Genomic DNA, 16,539 nt, shown 5'->3' with positions numbered 1-16,539 from the left:
TGGGGAAAAATTTGTCGGAATTTGGGGAATTTTGCGGAATCGGAAAATTTTCGGAATGAGAAAAATACAAGCCACCCTTTCCTGAATATTTGGAATACGTGAAAAGTGGAATAGAGTGAATCGGGTGAATTTTGTGAAAGAAGAAGCGGGACAAAAAAGTGAGGAGAATAAAATAGAAGAATAATAATAAAGTAAATGGAGTAGAATAACATATGTGTGAAGGCCTTCGCCTTCACACAATAATAATAATAATATAAAAACAAACACAAACGAAAGGCGTCGTTATTTCTAGTCACGTGGGTCGTGTGTTTACAGACATCCGGGGAGGGGGAAGAAAACATGGAGGACTCCACTGGCAGTAATCCCCAATCTCCCGGTTTCATAGACAAATTAAAGTCGTGGCTCTCGTGGTCGTGGACGTACGTGTGCTTCGTGTGGTTCGGCATGGTGGTCATCATGATCTACGTGCTGTGGAGCCCGCTCAAACTGCAGGAGAGCCTCACTTCGGGTGAATGGACGCCCCTACTTGTTAGCTTTTGTTAGCCTTCCGCTAGCCTCTGCTATTTGCCATCAGACAGACGTTGCAGTGTTTTGACACCTGCTTGTTTATCACTTTCCCCCTTTCCTTCTGTAATGCTTATTTTTGCTTTAAAGACAATAGCACGAATTTCATGCTACTTTCCCGATATCTTGTAATGTAAATTTTGTTTGTATTCTTAAGAATTGACCTTAATAACAGACCTGCAGTTGATTTGTTATTTACCTCTGTAGGTATTCAACTTTAGAACAATTGAATGATGATACTATATTTGTCTGCTGCAGCTTTTTCAGTGTTTACCAGTTTTTCTGTCTGTCCATCTGTCTAATTGTCTATTTGTGTTCATGTGTTGGTTTTGTGTCTCTAGTTCCGTGACCTATCTGTACTTGCTGTTTCAGCATCGGTGTTTCTGAATACACTGACCCCCAAGTTTTACGTGGCTCTCACCGGGACCTCTTCACTCATCTCTGGACTCATCCTCGTGAGTTAAAAATTAATATTATTGTTTTGGTCCCGCGAATCCCCCTTTTATTTTTTTTAAAGTACTAAGTAGTTTAGAAGTATACATCCAAATGACCAAGCTTAAAGTCTTCACGCTGTTCACCACTTGGAATGAAAAAGCACAATAATATTTAAAAAATAGATCACGCTTACATTACATTGGACAGCATTGACATATGATGATTTTGTAAATGTTCCCTGTCACAGATATTTGAGTGGTGGTACTTTCGGAAGTACGGCACTTCCTTCATCGAGCAGGTCTCCGTGAGCCACCTGCGACCCCTCCTCGGCGGAGTGGAAAGCAGCTCCACCACCGGCCTCTTCTCGTCTGTCAATGGGGAGGCTGAGCCTAGACCTAGCGTGTCAGGTAAGAAACAGACACACATTCAAACCGTAACATCTTCAATGCTAACATTACTAATAGTATTGATGTCTTCCTCTCCATAGAGTGCAAAGTCTGGAGGAATCCTTTGAATCTGTTCAGAGGAGCCGAATACAACAGGTATTCAAAAACGGATAAATACCGTATTTTCCGGCCTATAAGGCGCACCGGACTATAAGGCGCACCTTCAATGAATGGCCCATTTTAAAACTTTATCCTTATATAAGGCGCACCGGACTATAAAGCGCACCATTAATGCATCATGTCAGATTTTTAATCCAAATCAAATCATTCTCCATTTTATCTTTTTTATTTCAACTTCAGACGGAACAAATTACTTTATAATCATAAAATAATGATCCATAGTCATTTTGAGACATGATTCATAGTCTTCAGCGGGCCACTTATGATTGATTTCATGACACAATATTTCGGGCCATTTTGAATTTAGGAATTTGGTCCATATATAAGGCGCACCGGACTATAAGGCGCACTGTTGGTTTTTGAGAAAATTTTAGGTTTTTAGGTGCGCCTTATAGGGCGGAAAATACGGTAGGCTATGGTTTTTGAGGCGTTGGAAAGGAAGTTTTTTTGTTTTGTTTTTTTTAGATAATTTTTTTCATAACTTTTTTTCCTGTGGTACTAAGGTACACGTGGGTGACGGGAAAAGAACCACTGACGTACTATGACATGAATCTGTCGGCTCAAGACCATCAGACCTTTTTCACAGGAGACACGCAGCAGTTCAGGCCTGAGGATTCGGGTGCGTGGCAATATCATTATTACGCACGCACAAAAACGCACCCTCTGTCAGAGACATATACATTTGCAGTCACACAAACACACTCCAATGCTTATGCACTCACACACAAACAAAACAATACATGTACACACAAACATGCTAAAAGACGCACTCACACACAAACGCATTTCTTCTTGTCCCTACAGTCATGCAGAAGGCCTGGAGGGAAAGAAATCCTCAAGCCAGGATTAGAGCAGCTTACCAGGCCATAGAGATGAACCATGAGTGAGTCCTACTCCTAAATACTATGGGTGCATGTAGTACAGCTCTGTGGGGGGCTAGCCTTTATTTGCCTGAATGCATTTTTTGGAATCATATGAAATTGAATTAAATTACTGTGACATTACATTGGATTTCAAGTGAAAGTGGAGTAAAAAAAACAGAGGGACTATTCTGGCGAAAGGCAGAACCACACAACAATGTGGAAGGACCACATACTGGCCAGATGTTTGTTGGATCATCTTTTGAACTTGCCACCTCTTAATCTCTATTTGAGAAAATGCAATTGTCTTCAATAAAAGTACTGTACTGAAAACTTTTCTTTTTCTGCAGATGTGCCGCAGCCTACGTGCTTCTCGCAGAGGAAGAAGCCACAACAATCACAGAAGCTGAGCGCCTCTTTAAAAAAGCTTTGAGTATCGGTAAGCAATGGATGTGAACTGTGTGTAAAACTATAGCGTTTTATATAATTTTTAGGAATGAACAATCATTTTAGTACCTGTTGTGTTTTGCAGCAGGCAAAGACATCAACCTGCTGGTTTACATTAAACGCAGACTGGCCATGTGTGCTCGCAAGCTTGGGCGAATTAAAGAAGCTGTGAAAATGATGAGAGACGTAAGTGAGAAACACAACATTGCGCTGTCCCGTTGCAGCCTGTTTTGATTCATTTGTATCCCTCGACAGTTAATGAAGGAGTTCCCATTATTAGGGATGTTAAATATACACGAAAACCTCCTGGAGGCGCTCCTTGAGCTTCAGGCGTACGCCGACGTGCAGGCCGTCCTCGCCAAATACGATGGTATAACCTGCACTGCACCCCAGCCTCATCTCCGCTATCGCTCACGTCCTTTTCTATCCTCTCTGCTTCCACCTCAGACATAAGCCTCCCGAAATCGGCCACTATATGCTACACATCTGCCCTGCTAAAAGCGCGGGCCGTGTCAGATAAGTACGTATCCTTCCCTGTCATAGCAAGGAAAAACAACAACATTTGAGGCTTTTCATTACAGCTCGCTTTTGTTTCATGAGGTTCTCCCCAGAGGCAGCATCGCGGCGGGGGCTGAGCACCGCTGAGATGAACGCCGTGGAGGCCATTCACAGAGCCGTGGAGTTCAATCCCCACGTGCCCAAGGTCAGTGAATCCGTCTTTGTATTCCCTACCACTCTCGGTCCAGCAGAGGGCAGCGTGATATCACTTAAATTCCCTCCTGACTGATTATATTACATTTAAATACTTTCTGATCTCCGAACGTGTGAATTACCAAGTTTTAACATGTCTATGCTTTGTTTACCTGCCAAGGGACTACGAATGTAAATGAGCTTTTTGCTCATTTTGGCAGATTGATGCAGGTATTTGACCAATTATGTGCTTTGTCGCTTTCAAATAAACAGTCAAATACTATAAAATACCAAAACGTACCGCATAGTGTGTTTGACGCGTTTGCTACAAAACACATCACTGTTAGACTTATTGAACATGCACATGAGCCATGAAACTGGATCCTCGCCTCTAACTTCTTTGCCAAGGTGTGGTGGATTCATAAGTCCGATGTCATATCTGAGTGAGAGAAAAGTGAGCGCCGGGTGAGGTTGTTTGGGGGATTGGCGATGTCAGAGAGTCTCTTTGATCCAACCTTTGATTTTCATGTGAGGGCCCTCATCTTCATCATCTTTCCACCCCCCCTAGAACTGTGAGCCCACAGGCCTCTCATCAGACACCCTCATCTCGTTTCTTAGCCTCTCATGTTCCCTCACCCCACCCCACCCCCTCTCGTCACCTGCTCAAACCCAACGCAGACTGAAAATCGTGTCGGCTTTACAAAAAGGGCCCTTTGGTATCTTTGTCTGTTGAACGCTGCCTCCATAAGTGAAAATGTGCTCTTTTTCTTATGCCAAAGCGGGAATTGTAATGATTTTAACCGCTGTCTCCGTGGCTCGACACAAGATGACAGAACGGAGCATCTCAGCCGGGTCACACCGCAAAATGTGCTCATCTTCTAAAGGACACCGTTTCCCCAGTATTTCCTTTTCTTCCCTCCAAACATTTCAATCAGTCATTATTTATCCGCGTGGTTTGGAAGCTGACATCTTGTTGGAAGCTTGTTGGTTTAGCTGATAAAAGTGTCAGCTACGCCGATCTCCTTTACATTTACATTGGCCTCCAAAGCCGTTGCAGTCCAGTTCCCCGTCTTCCTCGCTAGTTGACAGTTTCTCCTCTCACCTCATTGCGGCTGACAGTCTCCCGTCCGGATTCAAGAGCTCAGATGTGTTCGCCTACAAAGACTTGGCTTTCTTTTCACTCGTAAATGGACCCGGAGTATCAAGTCGGCACTCGTTGAGTTAAGGGTTTCTGCTTTAGGACAGTTTTGTGACACTTCACACACAAGTGTCATAATTACAGGCCCCGATGGTATTGTTCCTCACAGTGTTCCATTGTAGAAGAGGCTGCAGATTGGAGTCAGAAGGCAGTTTATGAGTTATGCTCCGGGCTTAAAAGTGCCCAGGGATAAAAGGAGAGCACATGAAACTCAATCCCTTCATCAAAGAGGCGACGGTGAGCGAAGAGGCAGATCTGAGAACAAGAGAAGCGAGGGAGGATGGGGGTGCAGGCCAGTGCAGAGAACTGAGGTGTCACCAGGTTTAATGCTGTGGTATGCAAGCAGGGACAGCTGAGCCTCTTGCAATGATCAATCTTCGGCCATGTGCATTGAGTGTGCTGTGTTGGCCTTTTCTTCTTTGCGTTTTGGGCCCGGGTGCAACGATTTTGAAAAATAGTCTGCGATTTTGTCGACAATACGATCTGTCTTTATATTCGTCACTTCAACTGTTGTGTTTCACGAAACAATAATACGTAAATTCTTATGTACTGTACTTATCATGACACTAATCGCCTATAATATAAGGTTATCCTGGGGGGGTCCACAAAACAAAACCCCAGAAATTGTCCTAAAGAGGGGACGGGTAGTAATGTTGAAAAAACTTCCCGGAAAAACTGGAAAACACCCAAAAGTCGATTATCTGGCCTGGTAAACCCAATTTGACTATTTTTGGTTCACCATCTTTAAAATGATTCTTATTTTATTTTTGCACCAATGAAAAAAGATATAACTTTGGAAAATGATACATTTTATGTACAAATACATTTGGACATTTTAATGACTGTCAAATTAATCAAAAATATTGCAATGCATCATCTAACTTGAAATTTAACCCATTCTTTTATATCACTACTGTGTGGGAGCATCACTAAAATAGCAAAAAGTGAAAGAAAAAGTATATATTTGTGAACTCGCACCTTTAGATACTCAGGTGAAGTCTTGCGAGATTTGCCGTTACAACATACTTTGGTTTGAAACGTAGTTGAATACCAGTTGAACTCAACAGTTGTTTTGGTCAGATTTTGGAGACTTCGTATCGTCAGGTTCTTCGGACATGGGACTCCAGTAGGGGAATAAATAAAGGCAAAAGGACGCGTCTGACATGGATGAACGAGAGTCAGATGGTAAACCAAGCGTGGGCCGCATGGTCGCCCGGGTTGGCTGGTTGGCTGGATGAGCCTGTGACCATGGGAGGGGATTAGACAGGATTAGCTCGGGAAGGGGCGGCGGGGGTAACCTTCCCAAAGTGTTTGAGATCCGGAGCGCTGTGAAGCTGGCCGCCCGGGAATCCAGCCTCGGGGGGCATACAAGGGGGGTTGCAATGCGGGTTTTGTTTGACATATAGTCCTGCCACTCCCGAAACCACAGACATGACAGATAGAGCTTGGCGTGTTCATCAAAGTCTACGGGGTACATCTTTAATACGGACGGCTGAAGGTCTACATGTGGAATTGGGTTGTCAGCCCGGTTAGCCGACTGAGTCACTAGGACAAAGTTACAACAAGACGGGTGGGTGAGAAGTTGCAAATGCACGGAATCACAATAACACACCTCTCTTTGGGAAGCCTCACCCTCTCTCCCTCCTAGCGAAAAAGAAGGCTCTCGCTAAATACCTCACATGAGCAAAGTATGTTTTTAGTCTGCTGGGAGTTTGCCAGAGGGAATTGCACAATGGGATATAGTCAGTGAGGCGGAAGAAAAGGAATTATAGGGGAGGGAGAAACCAAAAGAGATTGATTTGACCACAAAGAGAAGACTTTTTTTTCCTTTTATAAAGCTAAGTCACATCAGGATGATATGGAAATAGATTGCATCATTGCATTGGAATCCATTTTCATGTTTGGTGCTTTGCTTGAAAAAAAAAATAGAAACAGATTACCGTTTTTTTCCGTGTATAATGCGCAAAATTTAACTAATTTATTGTCCTAAAATCTGGGGTGCGCATTATACATGGGCACAAATTTTTTTAATTTTTATTTTTTTAATTTATTTATTTTTATTTTTATTTTTTTTATTTTTTTTAAGAAAATCATGGTACAACAAAACCAGCAACAGGACTGACCGACAAAGTCGTGGAACAAAAAGACAGGGTGACATTACCAAAGACAGGAACAGAAACCAAACAGACATCATGACAGTAACACATGCAATGATCCGACGGTGAGCGAGGGGCAAACAGGACTAAAATACAAAACACGTTACATTGATTGAGGTGACACAAGAAGGGAGGGGCGACGCGAACAGAAACTATGGCAACCTAGACACATAGCAAAACTGGGGACGAGACATGACAAATCCCCCTCGAAATAAAACTTGAAATCACCTTTCTTCTTGTTTGTTGTCAATCGCGCATCGCATTCAGCCATCCTGCCCAACACACTTAGTCAGTAAAATTCATAATTGACGACACATCGTTTGATGCAAGGGTGCAATCCTTGATGGTGTGTTATTGTCAAATATTGTTTGTTTTTCAATCTCCATCGCGGACCGGACGTCATACGTAGGCAGTATGACTGCGCATGCGCACTATGGATCCGATGCGCAGAACGGATGCGCAAGACACGTCAGCTATATAAAGAGCGAGAGTTGTTTTCTTCCTATTAGTTTCAATTCACAGTTTAATTAGCAGTTTCAATCAGCAAATAACAAAATGCGTATTACAGGTAATATTTTATTTCACAACACTTTGCCTTGTTCCTTTCGTCTCTGCTGTTCACTTCAAATACGCTCCATACGAACGCAATGCTCTCGTATCAGACGCTTGCTCGATCACCTGCTCGTTTGCTGTCACAATGTAACCTACACAAATCCGAAACATCTGTTGCGGCTCCAAGTCACGACAAGGGGCAAGTTTTGGTTTCCAAGGGTGTTTTTGTTCCTCTTCAACTTCTCTCCCATACAGAGCCGCCTTTTTCACATGTCCGCACGCCTTTTTCACATGTCCGCACGCCTTTTTCACATGTCCGCACTGATCGCGGTGGTGCCTTTACGGGCAGTCGGAGAAATCAACGCCAACAAAAAAACAATACATCCAGCCTAGTTAAGACCATACCAAAGACTATAAAAATGGGACCCATTGCCTCCCTGCGTGTGTGACGATCATTGGGACTTAAAAAAAAAAAAAAATTGGGTGCGTAATATACATGGGTACAGGCTTTTTTCCAGCATCACCATGCCATTCTTAGGGTGCGTATTATACATGGGGGCGCATTATACACGGAAAAAAACGGTATGCCTTTTGTGTGGTTTTTAAAAATTGATTTTACACCTAGATTACGTATTTGTGACTGAAAAGTGTATTATCGTTAATCAACAACCATTTTCGAAGTCAATTTCATTTATTTAGCCCTGAATTACATCACATGTTCCGTGTTCTGTTTCTTCTGTGGAATATGAATAAAACAGGCAAACTGTTTCTATCTTCTATATTATTTAGTACTTATTAGAAATGAAGAGCCTGATCCTGCCACCAGAGCACATCCTGAAGAGGGGTGACAGCGAGGCAGTGGCGTACGCCTTCTTCCACCTGCGGCACTGGAAGAGGGCCGAAGGCGCCTTAAATCTTCTTCACTGCACATGGGAGGGCAGTAAGTACCTCTTCCATCTCTGTTGCTTGCACACTTTTAATGACAAATTGCTTCTGAAGAGGGATTCATCACTTCTCTCCTCTTATTTTATTGTTTTTTTTCTTTTTTTTTTGAGTTAATTAAAGTGTTTATGTATATACAGCCTTCCGGATAATTCCCTACCCACTGGAGAAGGGTCACCTGTTTTACCCCTACCCAGGATGCACAGAAACAGCAGATCGGGAGCTGCTACCATGTAAGCAAAAAACAGACAGCTTGATAAGAGGAAATATGAACTAGTACATTTGCTGCCACTTTCCCATAATGATGCCGCATATTTTTTTTTTTTACTTTCTCTAATTTTTTTTTTGTTTTATTACAGTATATTGTTATTTTACTTTATTAACAGCATGAAAAAAGAAGTGTAGTACCGTAATTTTCGGACTATGTCGCGTTTTTTTTTCATAGTTTGGGTGGGGGGGCGACTTATACTCAGGAGCGACTTATATATGTTTTTTTTCACAAGTTTTTACTTGATCATTAGCACATCACTTACTTACAAGTATAGTTGACCACTTCACATGTTATTTTTAGTATAGTTGATCACTTCACATGCTTTGATATCTTTATCTTGAACATATTCAAAACATGAAAAATAGCGAGAAAAAATCAAATAAAGTAATTAACACTTTAAAGCGCCATATCCTCTGGACATGTCCTCTTTCACCAGGATGACATAAAGGACGAGAAATTTGATCGATGGATTTAATGATTTGGAGTGACACAAATGGTTTGATAATATTGTTGTTTATGTGATAGTTATTTAAAATATAGTTTATATATCGTTGTATGGGCCTGTGGAATAATTTGAACTGCGGCGCGGCACACGGCATTGTTGACAAAGGACGATAGATAAAAGACGAGAAATTTGATCGATGGATTTAATGATATGGAGTGACACAAATGGTTTGATAATATTGTTGTTTATGTGATAGTTATTTAAAATATGGTTTATATATCGTTGTATGGGCCTGTGGAATAATTTGAACTGCAGCGCGGCACACGGCATTGTTGACAAAGGACGATCGATGGATTTAATGAATTGGAGTGACACAGATGGTTTTATAAACGTGTTTTTTATGTAATAGTTTTTTTTAAATAACTGAATGTTACGTCAGGCCCGTTCTCAGCTCCTCGTTTGTGTTTGTCACGTTAGCATACCGTATCGTTTAGCCTGTTGTTGCTCGTTCATGTCTGTTCTTCGTGTTGGATTTTGTTGAAAAAATTGCCCCCCAAAATGCGACTTATACTCTGGAGCGACTTATACATGTTTTTTTTCACACTTTTGGGCATTTTATGGCTGGTGCGATTTATACTCCGGAGCGACTCATAGTCCGAAAATTACGGTAGTTGAAACGGATTAAGGGCATTTTAATTCATTTCAATCTGGAACCGTAATTTGTACAACAGGTAAAATGATTTACAAGCTTGGTCGAAAATCAAAGAACCACTGTCTCCATCACAGCTTTTCTTTGTCAATTTTATATCCTGGCTCCACCTTGTCACCCTGCAGCATTCCACGAGGTGTCGGTTTACCCAAAGAAAGAGCTTCCTTTCTTCATCCTCTTCACCGCGGGCCTTTGCTCCTTCACCGCCATCCTGGCCATGCTCACACATCAGTTTCCCGAGCTCATGGGCGTCTTCGCCAAAGCAGTAAGTATCCCCATGTCTCACGTTCTTCGCCTTAAAAGGCTCCTCCAGATCGCGGCTCCTTCAACTTATCTCCGCTTGACCCCCCACTGTTTTTTTTTTTTCCCTTTTACGAGTTTAAATAATCTTATTTGCAATGTGAGCCTCCTGCGGTAATTACCGCCTTGCATTACTGTCAGGCTCATGGGAGTCGTAGGCCCGTAAAACGTTTCCCCCGCCAACACAAGCGGAGGTATCGCCGGCCGCCAATTGCAAACACAGCCGCATAAAATTCTATGTGCGTGACTTCCGTGTGCTGTTTATTTACAGCCAAGGTGTTGTTTGGCGAGCATCTCACTTCACGGCCGTCATGTTTATTAGTCCGACCGACGTGAGGCCGAAACACGGTCCCCGAGAACATCGAGTACTTCTTTGTTTTGTTTTGAGAGAAGATAAGGCGCAGATGGGATTTCAAGTTTGGCAAGCTGGCTTTTGTGTAAATGTTCACAAAATGTGACAGGGTTAGGGGAGACACAAGGTTTTCTTTTTTTGTGAAGGAAAAACACTTTTTTTCTTAAGCTCCTGACACGAACATCCAAGTCAGGGCAAAATTGTCATTTTTTTAATTTCTGAAAGTTTCAAATTTTTCCATGAGATCTAACTGGAGTTCGTGCGAATAAATTTGATTGAATCCGATATACATTTCCATTGAATGACTCTATTCCCCCAGTTTTAAATATTTTCAAAGTTGGTGAACAATACCGATAATTATATTATTTGAAGAACAATGAAGAAATTACACTTCACTATGATGACTGGGCGATGTATCGAAATCGTATCGATATCTTCTAGACATTGTATGAGCATTTGAGACATTAATATTGAAAATAAAACAGTACGGTCAGGCCAACCGCCATTTAGGGGGAGAAAGCGACCAACATGAGCACAAACGCACAGCACACACGCATTTCTGTCATAAGCAAGCGAGACACAGCTGTGTGCTGTCAAGCCACAGGAACACATACTACATATATTGTGTTTTACAACCATACTTAACCATATTTATAATTTCATAAGTACCAGTGGATACAATAGCAAAGTTCGTGGGAAAAATATTCGAGTGGTCCATGCCTTGCTGGTCCATTCATTTGAATGGAACACCTCATGATTATTTCCCATGTACTATTTTTGTAGTGACCTGTGTTTTTCTAAATAGACTAAATCATTCGAAATCATTTTTTGTGGATTACAAAAAAATTGTATATTGAACGGAAAGCCTAGTTGTCAGTTTATGAACAAAAGTGAAATATGTATGCAAATGGGGGGGTGTCAAATTAATTATGACACACTACATGCATCCAGCCCATTTTGTAACGGTGGTTAGAATGTCACTTTCTAAAGGTTATCCAGTACAGTGGCACTCAGCTTCCCTCCCTTTCCAGTTTTTCAGCACACTCTTCGCGCCACTGGGATTCTTCGCAGACAAGATGGAAAGCTTCATGCCGTCCAGTTTCTGGCACCAACTGACTCGGATCTGACCCCAACATGCATACACACACTGGGGGAAAACAAAATTGCTCTCCTGCCCTCAGCATTACTGTCTACTTGTCGCTTTGTTACTGATTATATTGGCCCGGGTCGTATCAACAAAGCAGTCAGTACCACTCTTAAGACACTCGCTCTTCCAGCTGCCTGCAGCATGTCCAAGAATTCGGCATTTACATTTATTTGTCACGAGGGGGAATTTGAAATGGTTTGCACCACTTTTTAACCGGTGGTACAATAACAAGTTGCTTGACACTTTATGTGTATCCATTATCCGTTTTGGCACAGCACTCATTGATGTCATCCTCAATAGCGGTAAAATAGCAGAATATTAATGATGATATCACATTACAGGCAACATAAATTTAAGTATCTGTTTGGAATTTTAGCTCTGAAGCCGAAGGGGTCCAAACTTGATTTCCGAAAGTCGATGTCAACTCAGACTTTGTCAATGATTTGTGGTTCTCAGACCAGGCTCACTTTCTCCTCTCTGGTCAGTGACGATTTCACACGCCACTTTCAAGAGTGTCTCAGGCACCAAGGAATGTTGAAGCACATTTTCAATAGGTGATAAAATTAGGGGTGTAACGATACATCGATACACATCGATTAATCGATATAATGCTCTACGATTTATTGGCATCGATGCTAAAGGTAAACATCGATTTATATCGCCGTGTTTGACCTCGGACATTAGACGCGACTTTATTTTGAAATCCAGTTCATTGTTGCTTACTTCCTCTTTCTGGGAGCAGGGAGCAGTGCGCGGCGTTGCTGCACGTGAAAGGGGAGTCGACAACTAGTACGCGGCTCCTGGGCTGGTGCTATGGCTAGTGTCCAAAAAGACGAGGAAATTTGCGCCCCTTTAGGCTTCAAGTCATTCGTTTGGAAGCACTTTGGATTCCAAAGAAAAGATGGCTCAACGGACAAGACACGTGCAGTTTGTAAATCCTGCCATGCGGTGATCAAATATTCAGGGAGCACAAATCTCGCCGCACATTTAAAGAAAAAACACGACATCAAAGTTCAGTGTTAAAGTAAGCAATTTGTATACTACAATACTCTTGTAATTTCCTAAATAAAGAGTTTGCAGTGCCTTGTTGATTTCGCGTATGAATTGTTATAAATCAGGATATCGTAGTTCTTTATATCGATATTATATCGTATCGTGACAAAACCCGCGATTTACACCCCTAGATAAAATCTAGACCGCAGAGACCAAAGCCCTACAATTTTCAGGATATAATGAAATCAAATTAATTTGTGTAACAAACCAATTAGCAGGTTCTAGTAAACACAAGGCATCCACAGCCACGGGGTAATATTATATAATTTCATAACTCGCTACAATCACAAGTGATAAAAGTGCCTTTTTTTAGTCTCGTTCTAAAAAACAAAATCTTAACCAGGCATTGACTCATCACCGACAGACATTGTTTTAATTCTATTTAATGACACAATTTAGGGCTACGTGTTGAAGCTGTAAAAGTTAGGGGTGTAAATCGCGGGTTTTGTCACGATACGATATAATATCGATATAAAGAACTACGATGCGTTATTTGCCGATATCTTAAAGCCTGCTGCGATTCATTCACGATATATCGCGATATAGTGCTCTACGATCGATATTTTTTTTTTTTAGTAAAAAATATATAACAATATCCTGATTTATAACAATTCATACGCGAAATCAACAAGGCACTGCAAACTCTTTATTTAGGAAATTACAAGAGTATTGTAGTATACAAATTGCTTACTTTAACACTGAACGTTGATGTCGTGTTTTTTCTTTAAATGTGCGGCGAGATTTGTGCTCCCTGAATATTTGATCACCGCATGGCAGGATTTACAAACTGCACGTGTCTTGTCCGTTGAGCCATCTTTTCTTTGGAATCCAAAGTGCTTCCAAACGAATGACTTGAAGCCTAAAGGGGAGCAAATTTCCTCGTCTTTTTGGACACTAGCCATAGCACCAGCCCAGGAGCCGCGGACTAGTTGTCCCCTCCCCTTTCACGCGCGTGCTCTGCTCACAACACAACAACGCCGGAAAGAGGAAGCAAGCAACAATGAACTGGATTTCAAAATAAAGTCGCGTCTAATGTCCGAGGTCAAACACGGCGATATAAATCGATGTTTACCTTTTGCATCGATACCAATAAATCGTAGAGCATTATATCGATTAATCGATGTGTATCGATGTATCGTTACACCCCTAGTAAAAGTACATGCTGAAGACAGGAGACTCTCCCCATGTTTGAAAAGCGCTTGAGACAAAACTCACAATAAAATGACTCCTGTGAAAGTCGAATATTTGTTTTGGGGTGTTTTTATTATGCGTCCTTTTGTTTTTCATCCACATGACTCCACATTTTCCTACCGGTCGGAAACGGCAAATCTTTCTTCGGGAGGTTCAGTTGTGTCTGATTGTTGTATAACCATTCTCTGCAGTGGCGTAGCCAGGAATTTTTCCAGTAGGGGCGCACGCCCAAAGGAAAAAATATCGAACATCACCCACGCCGTTCGCTGATCTTTAAATCAACATCCGGGTCCGGGAGGCAATCGGTGAATAGATAACATCGCGCACATAGAATAGCGCAAGCACATTCGCGCAAGACCGAAAGAAAAAAACGGCATGAAAATGAAGAATCGAAAAAGCTCGATTTTTTCTTTTTTAACCGGGGCGCAGGGAGTCCTAACCGGGGCGCCGCCCCGGCTCGCCCCGGCTTGGCTACTTCACTGATTCTCTGGTTCATCCAAAACGGGACATATTTACTAAGTAAAAATATACCCAGAAGCTTTTTGAAAATTCAAAATCACCTCTGAAGTGTCTGCTTTGTTTCAAATCATTACATGTAAAGATTGTGTCTTACCTCATCAAAATGTTCATTTATTCTGCGTCTCACTGTAGCAGGCAATGATTATTCAATATCTGTACCATCAGTCACTGGTATGGCTTACAGCTAAAATGAATGACTTCATTACAGCGAGGCCATATGGGCTGCATTACAAGAATGGCCTAATTACATCATGATGTTTCTCAGTTCGATGTATATACTCATATATTTATCATGTGATAGAGTTGAACATGCTGTTTTTAGGGACGCAGCACTAAATCACTCTCCTCCCTCCCAATATGCTTAGTATGAAGAAAAAGTACAGATAGCTCTTTAAAAATTCTACTGGGATTGTTTTTAGTTTTGTTAAACTTTCAGACACCCCTGACATCACATAGAGCTCTCATTTAAATCACTTTGTGTCTTAGAAGAGGGAAATTTATTTGTTTTATTGCTTTCGCAGCAAATACACAGCATTTTAGATTTGAAGTGTATTGAATTGTACTCCAGCACAGCCTGTGAAGATTAAAGGTATTCAGAAGGCAGCCAAAATATTCATAAACAATGTGTCTTTAAGAGTTGCATAAAAATGTTGAACCATCACATCACCCTGTACACATTTACAAAAATGTTTGTCTTGTTCTGCAAAAACAACAATCTTAATCTTTTAATCACTCAATTGATGAAAACTCCATAATTTACCAGTAAACGGCACGATTTTCCTAAAAGCCAAATTGTTTGCCTAATATCGAACAAATTAAAAACAAAAAATACCAACAGACTTGCTATTTTATACTTTTTACCTATTTTTCTGAACATAATCAAACATATAGTTATGCTATTAAATGGAAATGATTGACTTTGCCATAAAAGCTGCATGCTTTGCAGTTCAATGTTCTCTCTAACATGCATTTCTGTCCAGGCTGCTCAGTACATTATGATTAAGTCAGCAACACCAAAGTGTTTGTCGCACATCCTCAAAGATATTAGGTGAGTACATGTTTTATCTAATGTATCATTTTCAACTGGGGTTGACCTGTTTTTAGAACCATGTTTAAATCCCGTTGACTTTGTCACGCTGTTACTATGCGGTGACTGTCGACTGTTTGGCTGGAAAGTCACCTGACACTGAACCCGCTGAAGTTATTTAGCGCGGCCCGACCTACTGTAGGTGCTCGCATTGTCTCCATCCCATTCATGGCATGTAGTAGCCGAGTGGGAGGAGAGTGGGTCGACGCTCTCGTAGGAGTGACACCGGATGGATCAACAAGGTTTAATATAGACTCAGGAAGGTCTGCATTGGCGAGGTGAACATACCTCCCCGACCAAAAGGCTATGATCCGGTGTCACGCCATCAAAATATGAAATATCATCATCAACGTTATTATGAATGCACTGTGGCAGCTTTGCGGTGCAATCAAAGCCTTCCTGGGGGAAAATGTGCCGCAAAATCGGTGAAAGACAATCGTCGGTTGTGATATCACGCAAGGGTGTGTGTGCAGGTGTTTTCATTTCTTAAAGTAGACTCAGGTCACAGCCAGTCATGGCTCACTGTTTTTTTGAAGCTGTGCCGTGATTGGTTGTGACCTGAGACTCGGTAACTGTGATGTCATTTTCAGCCGACAGTTTAAGTTACAAAATGGCCGCCCATTGAAATGGATAAAAACGGATGAATTTTGTTACTTACCTCATGTTCAACAGATGCAATATTTGTCAGAACACTGTATTTCAACTACTCGGGGCACATACAACATATTGTAAAGAAAAACATTTTTGGTTGACTTCCCCTTTAAAAAAAAGTAGCATTTCATACAATAAACACGACCCACACTGTCATCATTTACATTATTTTTGTATTGTTTCACTTGCGTGACGTTTGGCCTCTTTTGTAAAACAAACAAACAAAAAAACCCCACATACTTTCCGTTGGCTCTTATTCCTCAGAAGAAATGTCGATGCTTCACATTTAGCCACTTTTTGTCACATCCATTTAGTAACCCCTCTTAAAGCCCCTTGAGAGATTCTCTGTTGGGCTTAGAATGACTTCAGGCTGCATTAACCAGATGTTGAAAAGTCCCAATTTG

General features: G+C 41.5%; 1 protein-coding gene across 1 annotated transcript; it reads left to right on the top strand.

The window, feature by feature from the left end:
- The first annotated feature begins 303 nt into the window (after positions 1–303).
- st7l (suppression of tumorigenicity 7 like) lies at positions 304–13,929 on the top strand. The gene is made up of 15 exons (XM_061290755.1): positions 304–508; positions 937–1,019; positions 1,247–1,406; positions 1,487–1,541; positions 2,069–2,184; positions 2,370–2,448; positions 2,776–2,864; positions 2,958–3,058; positions 3,128–3,242; positions 3,320–3,392; positions 3,473–3,575; positions 8,258–8,408; positions 8,551–8,643; positions 9,961–10,100; positions 11,519–13,929. Exons 1-15 carry the CDS (start codon positions 340–342, stop codon positions 11,612–11,614), a joined length of 1,623 nt encoding a protein of 540 aa, XP_061146739.1. The 5' UTR covers positions 304–339; the 3' UTR covers positions 11,615–13,929.
- Positions 13,930–16,539: the final 2,610 nt, after the last annotated feature.

This window comes from Syngnathus typhle, linkage group LG11, assembly GCF_033458585.1.
Source record: "Syngnathus typhle isolate RoL2023-S1 ecotype Sweden linkage group LG11, RoL_Styp_1.0, whole genome shotgun sequence".
Classification (NCBI taxonomy): Eukaryota; Metazoa; Chordata; class Actinopteri; order Syngnathiformes; family Syngnathidae; genus Syngnathus; species Syngnathus typhle.
This window is presented reverse-complemented; position numbering and strand designations above follow the sequence as displayed.

Coding starts and splice junctions, on each gene's coding strand:
- st7l (XM_061290755.1), top strand. CDS start 340: ATGGAGGACTCCACTGGCAGTAATCCCCAATCTCCCGGTTTCATAGAC. Junction 2,865..2,957: donor TAAAAAAGCTTTGAGTATCG/GTAAGCAATGGA, acceptor TGTGTTTTGCAG/CAGGCAAAGACATCAACCTG. Junction 3,393..3,472: donor GCGCGGGCCGTGTCAGATAA/GTACGTATCCTT, acceptor TTGTTTCATGAG/GTTCTCCCCAGAGGCAGCAT.